This window comes from Pristis pectinata, chromosome 10 (genome assembly GCF_009764475.1).
Source record: "Pristis pectinata isolate sPriPec2 chromosome 10, sPriPec2.1.pri, whole genome shotgun sequence".
NCBI lineage: Eukaryota > Metazoa > Chordata > Chondrichthyes > Rhinopristiformes > Pristidae > Pristis > Pristis pectinata.
This window is the reverse complement of record NC_067414.1, coordinates 50,433,657-50,455,981: the sequence shown is the minus strand read 5'-3', so window position 1 is coordinate 50,455,981 and position 22,325 is coordinate 50,433,657. Positions and strand designations below refer to the sequence as shown.

Sequence of the window (22,325 nt, the reverse complement as noted above, 5' to 3'; positions counted from 1 at the left end):
GATTGACGCCGGCGAAGGCCTTTTTCACTCCAGCTGTAGACAGCTGAAGTACCTGGTCTCTTGATGATGGTGGGAGCATCTGTGCCTGAACAGTGTTGTTTGCCTCAAAACGTGCATAAAAGACATTAAGTTTATCTGGTAAAGAGGGATCATTGTGACATATCCACGGGGGGTGGGAGGGTTGTAGTCGCTGATTGTTTGAAATCCCTGCCACAAACAACGTGTGTCTTTGTTGTTCGTGAAGTGGCTGTTAAGTTTCTGTCCACACAGCCTCTTTGCCTCCCTGATCCCCCAGGACAAGTTTTTCCTTGCCAATCTGTATGCAGCAATGTCCCCCGATTCAAATGCAGCATTACGGACTCTCAGCAGTGAACAGACTTCCCCAGTCAACCAAGGTTTCTGATTGGCACGCATCTTGATGGTTTTGACCACAGTCACATCATCTATGCATTTGTTGATGTAGCCAATGACGGTCTCTGTGTATTCCTGCAAGTCAATGACATTGTCGTATGTTGCTGCCTCTTTAAAGATATCCCGCTGTGTATTTTCAAAACAGTCTTGCAATGCTGAAATTGCTTCCTGTGGCCATATTTTGACTTCTCTGACCGCTGGCTTGTCTTGTTTCACCCTAGGTCTATATGCAGGTGTGAGCATAACAGCTAGGTGGTTAGAGTTACCAATATGGGGAAGGGGGGGCTACTCTATATGAGTTTTTGATGTTTGAATACACCAGGTCTAATGTGTTATTGCCCCTAGTTGCAAAGTTCACATGCTGATAAAATTTTGGCAAAACAGACTTAAGGCTTGCCTGGTTGAAATCTCCAGCTGCTATAAAGAAAGCATCAGGGTGAGCCATCTGCTGCACGCTGATATTGTTGTAGAGCTCATTCATAGCCTCCTTCACATTAGCACTCGGTGGTACATAAACTGCCACTATAATAATCACCGTCAACTCCCACGGCAAGTAGAAGGGTCGGCATTTCACAGTCAAGAGCTCTACATGTGGTGAGCAGAGTGTAGAAACCACCTCGGCATCTTGGCACCACAATTTATTAATATAAACAGCCAGGCCGCCTCCCCTGAGCTTACCAGATAGCGAAGCTACTCTGTCTGCTCTATAGAGTATTAACCCCTCCAGTTGAATCACGGCATCCATAATGTTCTGATTAAGCCAAGTCTCTGTAAAAACAAAGACACAACAATCCCTCACGCTGCCTTTGGAAGCTCTCCAAAGTCTAATATAGTCCATTTTGCTGTCTAGTGAACAAACATTTGCCAGCATGATTGTAGGAACTGCCGGCTTGTGTGGATTAGCGATTAGCCTAGTGTGCACTCCTCCGCGCTTGCCCCGTTTCCGTATCCTGTCACACCGCTTACGATGTTTCCTCACCGGTGCTACTCCAGGCACGACCGCGGACTCCTTTGGGCCTACTCGGCGTAGCAGTCCAAGCTCGAAGGTGCCAAGTCCAAGATGCCAAAAGGCATCTACAAGGGTTTGTAATAAATACAGTTGTCAGAGAAGTTCCTCTATGGTGTTGTTTATGGTGAAATAATGTATACACTTATTTATCTATTTACCAGCAAAGCATGAAATTGTATTACAGCTGGATCTACTGTAATAGAAACCATCCACACTTCATCTCCATTTATTTCGCACATAGGTAGTAAACTGGAAATTTATGAAATTCTTTTATAATAATTGAGGTGTCAGCTATCAGGACCACTGACTTACAGTTCAACTGCAACTTTATTAAAATAAATTCTTGCAATTTTGCTGGTGGTTTAGGATCCAGTTCCATGAGAATGTTCATGATTCCATGAACATTGTGTATGCTCTGAAGTATTCTGGGAATATAAGCTCCTTCAAGCTGTTGTCAAATAACCCTTTTCTATGTCAAAGATATTAGATAGATGTTAGATCCTGGAGCCATGAATCTTGACTTTTTGCTTTTTTTTTTAAATATTGAATAAAAATTTAATTTTCTTTTTTTTTGATTAAGAAAGGTCATGTACTTAATGAACAAGTGATTCACTGTCTATGTGGTTGTCATCTTGATTTTATGAATAAAATTAAGTTGAGGGTTGGAAACAATGATTCATGCTGCAGCATTAAATCAGCATCTGAATCCTAAAAACCTTGAAAAAGTGATTTTGGATAAACAAACAATATTTAAATACATACAGTACGAAGTCCTCAGTTTGCATCTTCAATGATTTCAGAACAATCAAATTACGTGGTGTTTTCAGAGATTTTCTTAACAGACAGATTTAATTATGCTGCCACTTGATGTTGTTTCCCGTGTATGTTTACCTGAATCTTTGCACGAGAAAGATATTCTCTGTATCAGACTGCTGAACCATGATGGTTTTCAGATGATATAAATGTTGTAGCAACCACAACATGTGTGGTAAAAAGTGAGGAAAATAACAAAAGGTTTCAAGATCAGACAGAAAGTTTGCTTCAAGAAGATGTGCAAGTATAAACTCAATAACCACAGGTCAGTCAGTTTAACCTTGATGATGAGGGCAAGTTCCAGAAACAATAATCAGGGAGAGAATGAGCAAGTGTGAGTTGGCATGGATTGGGTAAAGGCAAATTATGTCTAATAACTTGGTAGAGAGTTTTAATAGCGATTACTATTAGAATTTGCATTGTGGGAAGGGGTGGGGAGAGGGATGGCAGGGAGTGGAACCAGCTGGATTGCTCTAATATAGAGCTAGTGCTGACATCCTAGGCCAAATGGCCTTCTTCTACACCATAACCGTATTTAATTCCGTGAGTCTGATGGAATAGGCAGACATATGGCAGATGAAATCTAACCCAGAGAAGTGTAATGAGGGGTAGGAAAGACCAAGGAAATGTGCAACTTTATATAAACAATACAATTCCATGGAGGGGTAGGAAGAGAAAGATCTGATTCTGCACGTCCATAAATCTTTGAAGGTGAAAACTCAGGTGGAGGAAGTGATTAAAACTGACACAGGAAACAGTTATTTATAAAGAAAGGCATAGAATACAAGGTAAGGAGGTTACATTGAACCTCCATAAAACTTTGGTTCAGTCACAACTTCGGTGTTGTGCCAATTCAGGTCACTTTGCTATCAGAAGGACATGAGAGCCTGAGAACGAGTTCAGGAAAGGTTTAGTACAATGGGTTTGGGGGAGACTGTCTTCAGTTACTTGGATGGACTGACGAGGCTGGGATTGTTCTCCGTAGAGCAAGAAGGCCGAGAGGTAATTTGATAAAAAGTGTTCAAATGATCAAGGATCTAGACAAAAAATATAAAGAAATTGTATTGATTTGTAGATTAAGAACCAGAGGATGGAGATTTAAAGTATTTGGTAAAAGAATCAAAAGGAGACATGCTTTGGTATCCCACTGGCTAAAAAGGTGGTAAAAACAGATTCAACAGTTACTATTAAAAGAGAACTGGATAGTGGAGGAAGAAAAAAAATGCATGGCATCAGAGAAAGAGCTGCGGAATGAGAATGACTGGACTGCAGTTGTAGAGGTCTGTTGTGAGCATGATGGGCTGAGTGGTCTTCTTCCATGCCATAAAGATTTTATTTTTCCATTTGAAAATGCTGAGCTTAATACTGTTTATTTCACATTTAGTCACTGCATTAGATCCACTACTCATGTCACATGGTAGAACTTGGGCTACATTACAGGAAATTATTGTTTTGTGCTACAGATAAGAATTGAAATTATATCATACTTACTTATTTGTAGAAATTAGTAATGGGCAACTGCAAGTCTGACAGTCGTTAGGTGTTCCTCGTGTAGGATCTCCATAAAACCCAGGCCGACATTTATCACAAAACTGACCAACTGTGTCATGTTGACAGTTCTAAAACAAATAAAATTTATTTTCAGAACCTTCTTGATCAAAGACAATTTATTCCTTTGCTTCACTAAATAAATTTGAATTATACGTCTCTTTACTGAATTCATGTAAGAGTTGCCAGTAAACCAAAATGTTACACGTTATTCCACAGTGTCCTTTGCTACTATATTAGATTCTTTTCTTATGTACAAATACATTCTGACACCCCAATTTCATTTAGTTACCTATAAACAATTCCAATTCCCCTCTCCAATCATCTTGTGCAGACATATGAATGAAATAGTTATAATCTAACACAAAAGTCTGTAGATTATTGTAAATAATACAATAGTACAAAAAACTTTGCTACTTCATTGAAGGCATTGGGCCATTTGAAATAACCACAGTAATTTCTCTGTATAGAATTTCGAAATGAGCTTCAAATAGTTGCAATGATTGCCTGAAGCAATTGATACATTTTTAAATATTGTTCTGAGAAGACTATTCTCTCGCCATTTCCCTTCTTCTCATTGAATAATACAGGACTCTGTTCTCGATCTTTACAGTTCTACTCTGCATCAGCTACATGAAATTGACAGACTCAATAACCTCCTTTGGGGAAAATAACCAGGTCATCACTGAAATTGCAGCAATGCTGAGATTTGGAAAGCAACAATGCAAGGCAACTAATTCTCATACCATCACCTTGAAGGAGTGCTATGCTTTAATGCATAATTTAGAACATCACATAGCTACAAAAAACTGATTTTTTAAAAAACAAAAGGTTTCAATTGTAAAGTATGTACAGTATTTTGTAGGTAGAATCTATTATCTTGCAAATAATAAAAGATATTGTTATAAGTATTACAACCTCAAACTTCCAGTAAAATTACGTTCATCACATCTGCTCAAGATCTTCAAAACGTGATTTCTGAAGCAATATCCTACCTAGAGGTTCTGGTGCGTCCAAATGGATCCACTTGTCTGGCATTGCAGAAGAGCATTAAAAACCATTTTGATCATGCACTGTATCATCCACTCATCCCCATCCCCCCACTCGCCCCTTCCACCTCCATTCTAACACGCTACAAATCTCAGCTGCATCCAATCATATTCAAAAATGTACTCCTGGGTGTGAAGAGAGATAGCATCCGACTGTGGTCTACAGTCTTGTTAGAGACGGTATCTGGGCTGATCCTGTAATTGTTTAGGAACTTTGGGATGATCAGCGATCTCATGGGGATGATGGACAAGAAGATTCTGAAAAGGCAGATCCCATGGGTGGGTGGGAGGATAGTTGAGAAAGTGGTGGGTAGTAGGGTCTGGACCGATCAGGGGTGATGACTGGGGGTTGGCTGATTGACCAAGGATTAGCAGTGGCGGAAAGGATTATGGGGGGGGTGGGGGGTTCAGGGCTGTGATCAAGTGTGATGGGAATGTTAAAATCAAGAGGGGGGGCCTTGGTGTGGGAGTGAATTATGCCTCAATTTTTTGGTGCAGAGATTGGAGTTGTGGGAGGAGGGATCAGAAGAAAATAAGGTAAAGGGATTTGCAGGGATCCTAATCCATCCCTTCATTATGAAATCAACATGCCAAGCAGCCAACAATTATGATTCCCAGAATAACTCAAAACATGCTTCCATGCAAAGCTCCAAAAGAAGCAAATGCACGCAATTAACGTCATCCGATGCATGTTGATGCAGAAATCGTTAGTTAAATTTCCAGATAAGCAAAACAATCAAGAAATGGTCATTTTTGTTTTCACTTTTTTTTTCCAATTGCACAACCCTGACAAAAGAATAATATGCACTGAACTGAATTTCCAGACACCCATGTTTTAATGCGGCATTAATATAAATTGTTTACTATCTTGTATTATTAACCACAAGTTCATCATACATATTTAACTCAATGAATAAAGTATGAACAGAGGTTAATAATAAATATTTCAGTTTTAAAATAGCATTTCGTGGAATGTCCTTCTTTCATTAGAGTTAACCTGTGGCATTAAAATATACCATTATTTCAAGAAGAAAACAAACAAAAAAATCATTAAAATGAAGAAAGCATTGCAGTATAAAGCTAATTTTGTCATTCTAATATAGTAAAGCAATCCATCTACCATTATTGAAGTAATAAAAAGATGAAAGTTGTGTAAGCTTCATGCCTTGCCAAACTAGATAAAAACAAAACTGTGGTGGCCATGTAATGTGGTGTACTGTAATGTGTGATAAAAACAAAACTGTGATGGCCATGTAATGTGGTGTACTGTAATGTGTGATAAAAACAAAACTGTGGTGGCGATTACAGAGACTTGGATGGCTCAGGGACTGGAATGGTTACTTCAAGTGCTGGGTTTTAGATGGTTCAGAAAGGACAGGGAGGGAGGCAAAAGAGGTGGGGGAGTGGCACTGTTGATCAGAGATAGTGTCACGGCTGCAGAAAAGGTGGACGTCATGGAGGGACTGTCTACGGAGTCTCTGTGGGTGGAGGTTAGGAACAGGAAAGGGTCAATAACATTACTGGGTGTTTTTTTTATAGGCCACCCAATAGTAACAGGGATATTGAGGAGCAGATAGGGAAGCAGATCCGAGAAAGGTGCGATAATAACAGAGTTGTTGTGATGGGAGATTTTAAGTTCCCAAACATTGATTGGCATGTCCAGACAGTGAGGGGTTCGGATGGGGTGGAGTTTGTTAAGCGTGTTCAGGAAGGATTCTTGACACAATATGTGGATAGGCCTACAAGAGGAGAGGCTGTGCTTGATTTGGTATTGGGAAATGAACTCAGTCAGGTGTCAGACCTCTCAGTGGGTGAGCATATTGGAGATAGTGATCATAATTCTATCTCCTTTATGATAGCACTGGAGAGAGATAGGAACAGACGGACTAGAAAGGCATTTACTTGGAGTAAAGGGAATTAAGAAGCTCTCAGGCAGGAAATTGGAAGCTTAAATTGGGAGCAGATGTTCTCAGGGAAAAGTACAGAAGAAATGTGGCAAATATTCAGGGGATATTTGTGTGGAGTTCTACATAGGTATGTTCCAATGAGACAGGGGAGTCATGAGAGGATACAGGAACCATGATGTACAAAGGCTATAATAAATCTAGTCAAAAGGAAAAGAAAAGCTTACAAAAGGTACAGAGAGCTAGGTAATGTTGGAGATCTGGAAGAGTATAAGGCTAACAGGAAGGAGCTTAAGAAGGAAACTAGGAGAGCCAGGAGGGGACATGAGAAGGCCTTGGCGGGCAGGATTAAGGAAAAGGTACAGAGAGCTAGGTAATGTTGGAGATCTGGAAGAGTATAAGGCTAACAGGAAGGAGCTTAAGAAGGAAACTAGGAGAGCCAGGAGGGGACATGAGAAGGCCTTGGCGGGCAGGATTAAGGAAAACCCCAAGACATTCTCCAAGTATGCGAAGAGCAAGAGGATAAGATGAGAAAGAATAGGGCCTATCAAGTGCAGCAGTGGGAAAGTGTGTATGGATCCGGAAGAAATAGCGGAGGTATTTAATGAATACTTTACATCAGTATTCACTATGGAAAAAGATCTGGGGGATTGTAGTGGGGACTTGCAGCAGGCTGAAAAGCTTGAGCATGTAGATATTAGGCGCTGGAACTTTTGGAAAGCATCAAGTTGGATAAGTCGCTGGGGCTGGATGGGATGTACCCCAGGCTGCTGTAGGAGGCGAGGGAGGAGATTGCGGAGCCTCTGACGATGATCTTTGCATCATCAATGGAGACAGGAGAGGTTCCGGAGGATTGGAGGGTTGCGGATGTTGTTCCCTTATTCAAGAAAGGGAGTAGGGATAGCCCAGGAAATTATAGACCGGTCAGTCTTACCTCAGTGGTTGGTAAGCTGATGGAGAAGATCCTGAGAGGCAGGATTTATGAAGATTTGGAGAGGTGTAATATGATTAGGAATAGTCAACATGGCTTTGTTAAGGGCAGGTCCTGCCTTAGGAGCCTGATAGAAGTTTTTGAGGATGTGACTAAACACATCGATGAAGGGAGAGCAGTAGATGCAGTGTATATGGATTCCAGCAAGGCATTTGATAAGGTACCCCATCCAACACTTATTGAGAAAGTAAGGAGGCATAGGATCCAAGGAGACATTGCAATGTGGATCCAGAATTGGCTGGCTCACAGAAGGCAAAGAGTGGTTGTTGAAGGGTCGTATTCTGCATGGAGGTCGGTGACCAGTGGTGTACCTCAAGAATCTTTTCTGGGACCCTTACTCCTTGTGATTTTTATAAATGACCTGGATGAGGAAGTGGAGGGATGGATTAGTAAGTTTGCGGATGACACAAAGGTTGGATGTGTTGTGGATAGTATAGAGGGCTGTCAGAGGTTACAGCAGGACATAGATAGGATGCAAAGTTGGGCTAAGAAGTGGCAGATGCAGTTCAACCCAGATAAGTGTGAAGTGGTTCATTTGGTAGGTCAAATATGATGGCAGAATATAGTATTAATGGTAGGACTCTTGGCAGTGCGGAGGATCAGAGGGATCTTGGGGTCTGAGTCTATAGGACACTCAAAGCGGCTGCGCAGGCTGACTCTGTGGTTAAGAAGGCACATGGTGTATTGTCCTCCATCAATAGTGGAATTGAATTTAGGAGCCGGGAGATATTGTTGAAGCTATATAGGACCCTGGTCAGACCCCACTTGGAGTACTGTGCTCAGTTCTGGTCACCTCACTACAGGAAGGATGTGGAAGCCATACAAAGGGTGCAGAGGAGATTTACAAGGATGCTGCCTGCAATGCGGAGCATGCCTTATGAAAGCAGGTTGAGGGAACTCGGCCTTTTCTCGGTGCGAAGGAGGATGAGGGGGGACCTGACAGAGGTATACAAGATGATGAGAGGCATTGATCGGGTGGATAGTCAGAGGCTTTTCCCCAGGGCTGAAATGGTGGCTACAAAAGGACAAAGGTTTAAGGTGCTGGGGAGTAGGTATAGAGGAGATATCATAGGTAAGTTTTTTACTCAGAGAGTGGTGAGTGTGTGGAATGGGCTGCCGGCAACGGTGGTGGAGGCGGATACATGGATAGGTACATGGAGATGAGAAAAATAGAGGGCTATGGGAAAGCCTAGTAATTTCTAGGGTAGGGACATGTTCGGCACAGCTTTGTGGGCCGAAGGCCCCGAATTGCGTTGTAGGTTTTTCTATGTTCTATGTTCTACTCTAAGTTAATAAGAATTGTCAAGTTGACATATGGTATGTAGATCACAAAGGGGTTTGGAACAAAAGAAAAAAAGTTTTCAACTCATTGTTATGGATCTCATGTCTATACACTATGTATTAAGAACAATCCTACCGCCAGCTTTGGGTAAAATAGCCCACTAATTTCATGAACGAATAATAAAATCTTGCACCATTTGACTCAATGTAAAAATATACAGTGGCATGCAAAAATTTGGGCACCCCTGGTCAAAATTTCTGTTACTGTGAATAGCTAAGCAAGTAAAAGATGACCTGATTTCCAAAAGGCATAAAGTTAAAGATGATACATTTCTTTAATATTTTAAGCAAGATTACTTTTTTTATTTCCATCTTTTACAGTTTCAAATTAACAAAAAAGGAAAAGGGACCGATGCAAAAGTTTGGGCACCCTGCATGGTCAGTACTTTGGCAAGTATCACAGGTTGTAAACGCTTTCTGTAGCCAGCTAAGAGTCTTTCAATTCTTGTTTTGGGGGATTTTCGCCCATTCTTCCTTGCAAAAGGCTTCTAGTTCTGTGAGATTCTTGGGCTGTCTTGCATGCACTGCTCTTTTGAGGTCTAACCACAGATTTTCGATGACGTTTAGGTCGGGGGACTGTGAGGGCCATGGCAAAACCTTCAGCTTGTGCCTCTTGAGGTAGTCCAATGTTGATTTTGAGGTGTGTTTAGGACTGTTATCCTGTTGTAGAAGCCATCCTCTTTTCATCTTCAGCTTTTTTTTACAGACGGTGTGATGTTTGCTTCCAGAATTTGCTGGTATTTAATTGAATTCATTCTTCCCTCTACCAGTGAAATGTTCCCCGTGCCACTGGCTGCAACACAAGCCCAAAGCATGATCGATCCACCCCAGTGCTTAACAGTTGGAGAGGTGTTCTTTTCATGAAATTCTGCACCATTTTTTCTCCAAGCTTTCCTGCATCCTCACCACAAAATTCAGCGTCAGAAGTTTGCAAAGGAACATCTAAACAAGCCTGATGCATTTTGGAAACAAGTCCTGTGGACTGATGAAGTTAAAATAGAACTTTTTGGCCGCAATGAGCAAAGGTATGTTTGGAGAAAAAAAGGTGCAGAATTTCATGAAAAGAACACCTCTCCAACTGTTAAGCACGGGGGTGAATCGATCATGCTTTGGGCTTGTGTTGCAGCCAGTGGCACGGGCAACATTTCACTGGTAGAGGGAAGAATGAATTCAATTAAATACCAGCAAATTCTGGAAGCAAACATCACACCGTCTGTAATAACAAAAGCTGAAGATGAAAAGAGGATGGCTTCTACAACAGGATAACAATCCTAAACACACCTCAAAATCCACGATGGACGACCTCAAGAGGCATAAGCTGAAGGTTTTGCCATGGCCCTCACAGTCCCCCAACCTAAACATCATCGAAAATCTGTGGATAGACCTGAAAAGGGCAGTGCATGCAAGACGGCCCAAGAATCTCACAGAACTAGAAGCCTTTTGCAAAGAAGAATGGGCGAAAATCCCACTATAGAAAGCATTTACAAGCTGTGATACTTGCCAAAGGGGGTGTTACTAAGTACTGACCATGCAGGGTGCCCAAACTTCTGCTTCAGGCCTTCTTCCTTTTTTGTTATTTTGAAACTGTAAAAGATGGAAATAAAAAAGTAATCTTGCTTAAAATATTAAAGAAATGTGTCATCTTTAACTTTGACTTTTGGAAATCAGGTCATCTTTTACCCGCTTAGCTATTCACAGTAACAGAAATTTTGACCAGGGGTGCCCAAACTTTTGCATGCCACTGTATGTATAATTGCTAATTAGATAATAAAAAAAGACACTTAATAACATTAGCCACAAAACTAAGCTGTATAGCAACAAACACTTGGATACCAAACTGATTACAATGTACCATCTAATCCATTTGCACATTTGAAGCATGATTTGTCCTGGCCAACGCTGTAGTCTGGTTTTATACAGTGACCTCATGATGTCAATCATGTGCAATATTAACTGCAACCCTGTCAAAATAAACATTACCTCTTAACCTTGCAGTTGACCACATATTCAAGAATCAACACTCTCCACAAATCCCTGCCCAGCTACCAGTGCTATTTGAAGGAATCATAACTACCTGCAGGCAAGTGAAAATCAAAAAAAAACTAAAGGATGCTGGAAATCTAAATTATATACAGAAAATACTAGAAATGCTCAGCAAGTCAGGCCCCATCTGTGGAAAAGAAAGTTAATGTTTTGGATCGAAGTCCTTCTCTTCCCACAACTGTGGCCTGACCACCTGAGTATTTCCAGCACTTTCTGTTTTTATTTCAGAACTACTTGCAGAGCTGTTGCTGACTTATTCCTATTGTTTGTTACTTTAACTAATGCAGATTTGATGCTCTGTGAATTTCTTTGAAATTGCTGAGGTCTACAAGCAGTGGTGTACCAGGCACCAAAGAAGTTTTACAAACTTCAAACCTTCTATAATAAACAATTTTGCCTAGGTATATGAGTGTTAATAGGCATTCATCTGAGAGATCTGCATGACAAAAGAAATCAGATAGTAGGCAGAACAAGCTGCTGGAAAAAGGAAGTGAAAGCAGGAAAGAACTCTCAGCAGAAGACAAAATTCACCTAAATTTTCATGGAGGGACTCTCTTGCCTGAACATCATCAAGGAACAATGCACAAGGTAATCACATTTCATTAAGAATGCCCTCACTAAAATATGTTATCTGCTCGAGTCACTATTCCAACTTCAGGGTGGAAAGTGCTTTACTACTGTCTTTCATGTCTGTTAATTTTTATGAGCATGCTCCTTCTAGCCTGGAGCAGGATTTAATTATCAGGGTTTCCTGCCCACCTTTGCATTAGGTAGGCCCCAATGACTCTCCATAACAAGAAAGCAAAGGAACATCTTATTTGCTTTCCAGATAAGCAGCAGGCAAGGTGAGTATGTAGTTTTGCAAGGATTGCATTGATTGAACACACATTGCTTTGGGGGCACCATACGCTAAATGAGAGATGTGGACAAGTGACAACAGGGAAGTATTCCACTCCCTCAATGCCCAGCTGGTCTCTAATATATTAAGTGCAAAATGCAGCCTTGGAAACAATGATGGTGCCTTTATTCTGCAGCAGACTATTGTACCACCTTTACTGGAACAACCATAACAAACCAGAAGGGACAAGGACTATCTGCTGACCACTGGTCTCAATTGTTATGTGCAACATGTGCATATATGGCAATATGCATGTAATAAATGCCATTCTGTCACATAACAGGTATTAGGATATACCACTAGTATGCTTAAAAGGTGACACTTCTTCCTAAACTGCTCCAAGTTAGCTGGACTACTGTGGTGAAGCCTTGAGAACATGCAGCAGAGTGGATCTCTTGAGGGTCTGCTTCTGCTCTGTGCTGCACAAACTCACCATGGTGACCGAAGCCAGCAGCTGTTCAGTGGGCACTGGAATACAGGAGAAAGAAAGCAAGCAAGATAGCAACCTACACAGCACCCTTTTGGTCCAGATTGCTGAGGATCAGCTTCTCCAGCTGCATAACCAATAAATACAACAGCAAGTCCTGATATAACTTCGCTCTGGTCAGAGTTATTTACCAGTGGCAGCAGCCAAACTGCTCCAAGATTACTAGGATACAATGGAGGAGGCTGAAGATGGCCTTGCAGCTCTGGCCTCTGGCCGACTTGGTTTAGTTTATGATTTTTCAGCGGAAGAGGCAACTGCCCGTGGTGGCAATTGATAAGCAACAGAAGGCCATTGTCAGGGTGCCAGTGATAAGGTTAAGAACACTATTATCTTAAGCAAGACAAATTCGTATTCCATGGTGTTGCTCCCATTCTGTTCTTGCCCCCTTTCTGTCCACTCCACCATTCTGGATTAGCACCACAACAATCTCATTGCTCTGTCAGAATGCAGACTGCCATAATGCCCAGCAAAAGACTCACACATTGGAAAGCTTGACCTTCAAGCTTTGTTCAAAGAACCTGGTGCAACGTTGGTCCTGGATCACAGGATTCCTCCTTGCTCCATGACACTGCACATAGACGATCAGGCAATGAACGAGCAATTAATTCTGAAAAGCCATTAACCTCTCCTTTAGACAGTGCTGCTAAGGCCTGATCATCTAATTTCTATGCAGTGCAACTTATTTACAACTCTGTGATCCAGTGAGTTGGCATCTATGCAATCCTTCACCTGATTCCCTGGCTGCAGACCATTCAGTCCTGATGAAGGGTCTTGACCCGAAACTTCGACTGTTTATTTCCCTCCATAGGTGCTACCTGACCTGCTGAGTTCCTCCAGCATTTTGTGTGTGTTGCTGCAGACCGTTCATGTTTGCTGACTCATCACTTGCCTCTGAGGTGACTTCTAAATTGAAGAAAGTGTCGGTTTTTAAACTAGTGGCTGGGAGTGTTAAAATGAATAACAATGTAGTTGAATTTAACTATCCTTTCATTCAGCCATCACTATCTATCCAGACTGTAGCCCTTGTCCATCTAAAAGAGTACCATGGAGACACAGGAGACTGCACATGCTTTAATCTGGAGCAACAACAATCTGCTAGATGAACTCAGCGCATCGAGCAGCATCTGTGGGAGGAAAGGAATTGTCAATGTTTTGGGTCAAAACCCTGCATCAGGACCCGAAACATGGACAATTCCTTTCCTCCCACAAATGCTGCTTGACCTGCTGAATTCCTCCAGTAGACTGTTTGTAGCTAAAAGGGTAGCATCTTGATGAGAGAGTGAGATGAACTGGTGGGTTGAATAAGATTTGCATGCTCAAACAACTTGCAGCTTGTAAATCAGAACAGATTGCAGGATGAGGAAGGATAACAAGGTTGAGGGATGAAAGAAGAAGAGCTAGGATATCAATCATTTCCATTCTTTTATGATTTCTACTCCATGGCTACTCATGGGCTCGGTAATGGTTGTTCCAATGACAGACCGTGCAGTGTCCTCAGTGGGTTTAAGGTCATGCAGTCCTGCCTGTCCTTCAGTTAACTACTCTTTCCTTTGATTGTACTGCATCTTCTTTGACAGAGAAAAGAATGTGAGTGAGCGGCATGCAACACATTTGGGTATGGGAGCACAGTGATTAAGTTACCAGTCTGGTAACCCAGAGGTCTGGACTAACAATCCAGAGATACAAATTCAAAATGCACAATGGGATCCATGGATTTAAATTCAGTAAATAATCTGGAACTTAAAAACAAATAAAAATAAAACACAACTAGTGACCATGAAATTCACAGGTTGTCATAAAACCCCAACTCACTCACTACAGCCCTTCCCAGCTGGAAATCTGCCATCCATCTCCCGCCTGACCTGTAGGTGACACTAGACACACAGCAATGTGGTTGACACTTAGCTGCCCTCTGAAATGGTCCAGGAAGCCTTATAGTTGCCTCATAACTGCCATGTTAACATTTTTTTAAAAAGAGGATAAAAATCAGACAGACCACTTACCAGTGATCTAAGCCCTGATTTTGGATATAACAAAGACTATTTGTTTAAATTTGGAGAGCTGTCCCACAGAAAGGTCAAGGCATAATGTCTCATACTTGGATATGAAGAAACATTGTTTCTGGACACCATGCCAGACTCCTCCGCCACAATCCCCATCTCAAAAATGTCAGAACTAAATTCTCAGGAATTTAACTGTACTATATTACATTTATTTCTAATTCTTTGGTGTCTCAGTATCATTGGAGTAAACCTATGCTACAGCACATCTATGATCAAAGTATTTGTTTCATGTCTCTGCCACTTCCTTATTCCTGAGTAAAATTTCACCTGGCAAGGTACGTAGAAGATCACAGTATCTTTCCCTTTTTACCGATCCACAGAAACCTTTTGCAGTCTGTTTTTATGTTTCTTACCAGTTCACTCTCATATTCTACTTTCCCTTTCCTTTCCTTTTCCCTCTTCATGTTATTTTCAAAACTGGATATGTGTCTTTCTATTCTCCCATCGATATCGTTAAGAGTTATGGAGTCATCACTGATCCTTGCAAGACACCACTGAACACATCTTACCAGTGAGTTCCTGCTCATTATCCTACCCTGGGTTTCCTGCCTCACAGTCCATTTCCTAAACAGGTTAATAATTTACCATCATTTGCATGTTCTTAAACTTTACCTATCAGTCTCTCATGAATGCCTTCCGGAAGACCACATAATGAATATTCATACACAGAAAATTCCTTATCCACTTCCTTTGCCACCCTCTTAAAAGAAAAATCACCATAAGATTTGTCAGGTATGACGTACCTGACCTACAAGGCAGCAAGATATGATTTATGTTTGCATGCTGACTCCCTGTAATCAAATGAAACATTTCAAGGTGCTCGGTCACCCTATTGTCATCTCAATCTGTAAGTGTATTAAGGAGAGGAAAAGGTAACCAAGGCTGATACTTCTTTTGCAATCCCTGATTAAAACTTTACATTTCTGGGCACTGGGTGAAAACAGAATTGAGTTGCCTGGTAGCACTTCTCAATCATTAAAAGTGGTATATGCCAACTGTGTTGCATGATGTATCAATATAAAGCAGAAAAGGAAAATGAGAGTGGAATAAGTTGCAAGATAAATTTAAAAAATGATGTCAAAATCTCACATATTTATATGGAATTGACTTATCACTTTACACATTTAGAAAAGCTCTCAGAAATGTCCGAGTCCTTATTCTTTGAGGGACTGCAGTTAAGTACCACAAATATTATGTACATGCCAAAAATAACAACTTGATTAGCAGCTGGCTCCAGCAGCTGTCAAGAGTTCTTGGGAGCCACCTTAAAAGGTTTTTATGGGGTTAATAGAATTGAAAGTTCAGGAACTGAGACAAAAATCTCTTTACAATGCATATCCAAAATATTCAGGCTTCAGAACTGTAACCCAGTGTAAAGGCAAAAAAAATTAAGCTCTTTTTTAAAACAAATTAACTTTATCCACTCTATGATGCAAGTACCTTTTGGAACACATTCTGGCTCACTTGAGAGAAGAAATGGAGAAATGGGCAAGGAAATTAAGCATAAAATTTCTGACACACACCACTTTCCACTGATCAGAAGATAAGAGTACTTTGAATTGGATATCCTGATACCTACAACCAATTCTACAATTTACTGTGCCAAAGAATCTTTGATGGAGTCTGAGTATTACAAACTTTCCCCATGTACTTAATGACACCACCCTGCTGCTGACTATCCATGCACACATCGTGTAACTTAAGATATACCTAATTTATTGCTGAGCCTTTCAGAAGTAATTCATTGATAAAGTATGGCCCTTAAAATTAGCAAATAGAATCAACATAATTCAACTTTTTTGATTGTGTTTTAAGTTCTTTTGTTTTCACCCTCAAACATCTGTAACAATGATTGTTGCTTCTTGATTGTTTTATATTATTAATAATAATGTTTAGATTAAGTTGCAGATAAAGCAACATACCATACTTGTGAAAGGAAAGGATGAATAAACAAATATCGCAGGAATGCAATAACTGTAACAACTTTATGTCTAAGCCTACAGTTTCTTTGATAAAATAAATAGATGTGTGCCCCAGCTCACAAAATATGTGCTTTTAAATTAAATTTTGGATATAATCTTGTACTGAATTAGTAATGCTGCATTTCTGATGAAGGGTCCTTGACCTGAAACATTAACTGGTTTCTCTTTCCACAGATGTGGCTTGATTGGCTGTGTTCTGTTTTTGTTTCAGATTCTTGCAGTTTTATTTGTTTTCTAGCAATACTGCATACTTATTGTGCAGTGTTGCAGCACTCCAGTTTTGAAAATGATTGAATATTATTGAATATATTATCTATTGAATTATGGAAAACTATCATAATTATTCTCTTGAATTTCATGCATCACATCTAAATATATTTTCTGTGTACAAACACTCAGTTCTGATGAATGACCTACTCAAGTTATTTTTCACTAGCATAATAGATTCTGTATAATTTTCCTCCATTGAGTGTGATACTTAGAAGATACTCAGTGAGAAGCTGCGGAATGTATTGTACTGTTGATTGATGCTTCATAATGGTTCATTTGTGATTTATTTATTTTCCTTTACCTAAAATTTTACTTATATTATTTTAAAGTTCCCAAATCATTATATATTGATGTCAAAATAACCATGTAATCTCTTTGCAATACATCAAGTTTTTCCATAACTAGATTCATTCTGATTTTCCAAAACAGCTTTATTCTAATCATCTACTCACCCTCCCAACTAACCATGCATTTTACTTGTGATTTAACTAACTTAAATGTCTGGCTCCAAGACTCCTCTAGTCATTCAGCATTTTATCAAGTTTAATCAGTCAATATCATAAGACTGAACATTCAATCTTTTCATTTTCATTTTTAATATTATTCCATGTCTTGTCAGTATAGAAAAAACTTCTGTATCAATGACTTAAACTACAGTGTCAAATCTAGATCTGAAAATGGAGGTGGAGTTTCAGCATCAGCCTGGGTATGATAAGTACCTTGCAGTTTTTCCATACATACCAAACATTCCCCAGTAATGTCATCACAGTAGCTAGAATGGCCGTGGCAAATACATGGTACGCAGATTCCTCCATACAGGGTGCCATTTACTCGTCTGTATCCAGGCGCACAGGACTATAAAAAGGAAAATCTCTTTTTAATTGACTCATGCAAAAAGCACTTATTTTAGTAGCTTTCATGACATGTGAAATGTTATGCATTTAACAATGATAAAATAATTCTGTGATCAAATGAACTGTAGTTTCTGCCTTTCAGCTTTTAATATATCAATATACAATAACAGAATCAGACAAGTATCAGATTTTTGTACTGGTGCAGATGAGAAATGCCTCTGAGAAGATGAACACCTTTCTAATATTTTTATCAAGCTTAGAATCATCAGTAAGTAAAACTGTGAAAAAAAAATTGATGTCATACTGATGTAACCTAAATCCGATAAGTAGAATGATTTTTCTGGCACCGCTAAAGGTGACATACAAAAGTAATGTATTATGTTTTTACAAATATTATGAATAAAATCTATTTTGATTTAAAAAGGTTAAAACATGGCAATGCTTCCTCTCTGATTTTGGCCTGGATTTTTGAGGTCTGTGGTAAATAAATGTCGTTAGTCTTTCCTTGCATTTGAGTGTTGCCAAAGACTTACCAAATTTTTGCACTGGAGCATTTGGTAATTAGAAATCAAAATCTCTGTGCCCTCTGCAGTGGATCTGTATTCCTTGTGAACAGAACAAGTAACTGTGCCTTGTCAATCAAAAAGATTGACAAATCTTTACAAAGGCACAAAGGACTGAAATTTGTCCAAGGACGCATGTGGAAAACACATGATATGACAGTTTATTTTTATTTATTCGTCTTTCGGGACCTGGGCATGACTGGCAAGACCAACATTTATTGCCCATCCCTAATTGTCCCTGATCTGAATGGCTTGTTAAGCTTTTTCAGGGGGCATTTAGATGTCAACCACATTGATGGATCTGGAGGAACATACAGGTCAGACCAGGTAAAAAGACAGATTTCTTACTTTATGGACATGAGGAAACCAGGCGGATTTTTACTCCAATCCGTTAGTTTTTTTGTGTCATCATTGCTAAAGGCTTCTTCAAAATTCCAGATTATTACTTGAATTTAAGTTCCACAGTTGCCATGGTGGGATCTGAACTCCAGTCTCTTGATTGTTCGTCCAGGCCTCTAAACTATCTCAACATTATACCCTTCTAGGGCAAATACTCCAATTTAGAAATTAATTCCATTTAATTTAATGGGACTGAATTTCACAAGCAAACTAAAATATGCATATATTTAAGCTCATGTCATCAAGGATGAATTTGTACACTACAGAATCTAATGTATGAAGTTCAAATCAGAATATTTCATTTATTGTAGAAAGATATACAGTAAACAAATTGGAGAGAGAAAACAGATGGGATTAAGTGCAAAATAAAACAAAGGCAGAAAGAAGGGAGACAAACAAATATATTCTGTTAGAATCTTCGATAATAATTAGAATCTGACAAAATTTCCCCACGATAGAAGTTAAATATATCAATATCAGAGAGATTGTTTGGCAGATAATTAAATTTATCGAGTCATTAAAAATTAACTGAGTAGACAATGGGCAAAAACAAACACTTTATAAAGAACAACTGTCACCAAGATACTACAAGCACATTCTCAATAGCCCAGTTTCTGGGGGAGTGAGCGAACATGGATAGCAATTCCTGATGTCTGTATTTAACTGAATATATGGAGCCACTGGAATTTGTTTTCCCACTTACTCATTAATAATCCTGAGCACCGATATTCTCAATAGCTGTGCTTCAAAATTCAGGCAAAATTTTTGACTGAATCCAGCCTCAAAACAGTGCTTCCTGTTAAATTTGAACCGATTGGAACTTGTGTTTAGCAAGTAATGGGCAGCATTCTAAATCACTGCATTAACTCATCCAGTTTTAAAAATTAATGAAAAAGTTAACATTTATTTGAAAATACAGGTCAACAAAACCTACCTACAATGACCCCTTTCAGAAAGATCTCAAAGTGATTCTTACATGTCAAATATCCTTAAAACTTTACAAGATTCAAACTACCAGTGCCTGGTTAGCAGTTTTACAAGATGAGCTCATGGAGATAACTCATATACATGAAAGAAAAATGTAAACTTTAATTACTTAATAAATTTGGTTAAGTTTTACAGTTCTCTCCAACAATACTGCTAAGACAGTGTCTGATAATTGCAAATAGCTAATTCTTGTATTTTTTTTACTCAGTAAGTTTCAATTTGAATAATAAATTCTACGTAGTAACATAGTTAATTGCTTGTTGGGTAATAAGATGATTCTACAGTCAACGATTCTTACAGAAAAGCAGTCCCTACTGACAGGACAGGATGTGGCAAAAAAGTTGAAGCAAAAAAGGTGACAGTTTCAACACAAAAGCTGAATGATTTAAGTCTGCGTATGAAGGTGGAGACATCGTAAAATTTTAATTGTTTGTTTTTTCATCCAGTGATTAACTGTGTCGGCTCAATGTCAAGTCATTTGTTCGAACCTTAATGCCTGACATTGGATAAATGAAAAACACATACAGGTCATTAATCATTATGGACTTGCAATGATCTTCTTTGTCAGACCTAATACATTTACTGAAATGCAAATTTTAACCAAGAGAGGAATGCAAATAAACTAGCACATAAAACCATAGCATTCATCAGGTTATCTGGACTGCATCTCCTGAGTACATCCTTCCTGGACTTACTGAGGAGGTACAGCTCAGATAAACCTGTTCAGTTAAAATTAAAAAACCAAACGCAATAACTCCTGATATTGGGTGGGGGAGAGGAGGAGGGGTGGAGAAATATTTCCCTTTGCGTGTGTTCCACCACCTCGAGGTAAAGCCCACAATATCTTAGTCCTCTTGTGATGTTGTACTTCAGCAATAACATCTCCATGTTCTTCCACAGTTTCTCATCTCTTGACTTTTTCCAATATATTCCAATTTGTCCTTCCTGGATCTTAAAGTAAATGTCATCACACTTGTTTGTTCTGATCTCCATCTGCCATGGCTTAGTCTACTTATTTAATCTGTGTTTAGCATTCTTACCAGTTTCGGCAGAAAGAGACAAAATTCAGGATATTTTATTATATCCACTATATCTCAGTGCATCCCTAAGTACATACTGGTAGACGTTTCAGCATTATCATCTAATACCTTGTTTGAGGCTGGCTCATGACATAATCATCCTTAAACCATTCCAAAAATATGTTTCTCTTCTGTTCCTCTAGGTTCCTAAAAAAAGAACTGGCTGATATTCCGTACAGCCTTTCATCATCTACTCTTACTATACAATTGCAGTTGTGGATAAATCTGCTCAGTGAAAAGATTAACAAGGCACAAAAGGTGCAGCAAAGAACCCTTGCGTTAAGGAGAAGACCTCCAGCTTCTCCAGCCTAACCTTTTCCCCTTTTAGGTATTTCCTCAGGATTGAGGATAACTTGCTTCCACTCTAGTTTTGCAGATTCTGTGGTGGCTAATGATGCCAGTGTAGAAGCAGCAGACTCTCCCACAGATGGAGCACAAGGTGACTGATGGGACAGACAGGTGAGGATTTTGTGAGATGGTCCATTCCTTCTGCCACTTATGCTGGGCTTCTGATCTGGAATCTCATATAGGCTACACCATGAAGGGCAGGCGATTTGCTTCCCTGAAGGACGTTAATGAACCAGATGGACTTTATGGGAATCTGAGAGTCTCATGGACATCATTACTTATTAAATTCCCCAGCTGCTGTGGTAGGATATGTGCATATGTCTGGATTGTTGGTCCCAGCCTCTGAATGACTAATCCAATATCCTGGTGAATGACATTTCTTGGCTTACTGACAGTCAAGTTGGGAAACTTCATCCACTGCATGCAGAACTGTTAACATTTCTTTGCAAAACTGAGCCAACTTACATCAGTTTAGCAGGAGTATAAAAATTGTCTTTGCAATCTTTACAGTAATAAATCTTTAAAGATCTGAATTTCTTAAGCGAGCTCATGGTTCAGAGCTCATTTGTAGATTATCTAGTATATTTAATGGGAACGGTGCAAAGATCAGAAACATCTACAAGAATCTCTTCCATTCAATTCAATCCTTCAAATATATTAATTTCTGAATTCCTGATAGCCATCACAAGCATATGACATTTTATGACCTGAGACCACAACAGTGACATTTGCCCTTGTACATCTGCATCTCACTTAGATTTGATGATCTAAGAATTTCTAAGAATTACAGATCTCAGAATTTCTAAAATGATATTTTTCTATTATATTAATAATAAAAGATGAAGGCTTGAAGGAGAAATCAGCAACGAGCATTATCCAGATTCTAGAATTGATACTTACTTCACAAGATGTGCCACGATACTCTGGGGGACACCAACAAATCTCAACACTTGAAGCTGTATATGGGCCTAATGAATTTGGATTAGCTGTCTGGAGTACAACAGAGCTCAACCTGTTCAGACAAGAAAAAAGTACAAAAAGATATCTACTTCATAAAACTTAATTACATTTAAATTCATTTGAATAATCATAGAATTGAAGCTTACAATTACATTTTTGTTCAGTGAAATTCATAGTAAGTGAACTATCATGAAATAGTTCCCAACAACTTTTGTCCATCAGAACACTACTGCTGGAAACATGCATCATTGCCTTTAGTGTAAATAATCCAAATGTCACGATCATAGAAAGTAATAAGAGGTCATTCAGCCAATCCTGCCCACAGC

The 22,325-nt window shown here is 39.4% G+C and overlaps 1 protein-coding gene across 1 annotated transcript in view; it reads right to left on the bottom strand.

Moving 5' to 3' along the window:
* lama2 (laminin, alpha 2) overlaps positions 1-22,325 on the bottom strand; it is a 287,962-nt gene that overhangs the window by 133,469 nt on the left and 132,168 nt on the right. The window contains exons 15-17 of the mRNA XM_052024602.1: positions 21,940-22,051; positions 17,551-17,664; positions 3,725-3,852 (exon numbers count right to left, since the gene is read on the bottom strand). Coding sequence (XP_051880562.1) covers positions 3,725-3,852; positions 17,551-17,664; positions 21,940-22,051 — 354 coding nt within the window. The remainder of the gene's footprint in view (positions 1-3,724; positions 3,853-17,550; positions 17,665-21,939; positions 22,052-22,325) is intronic.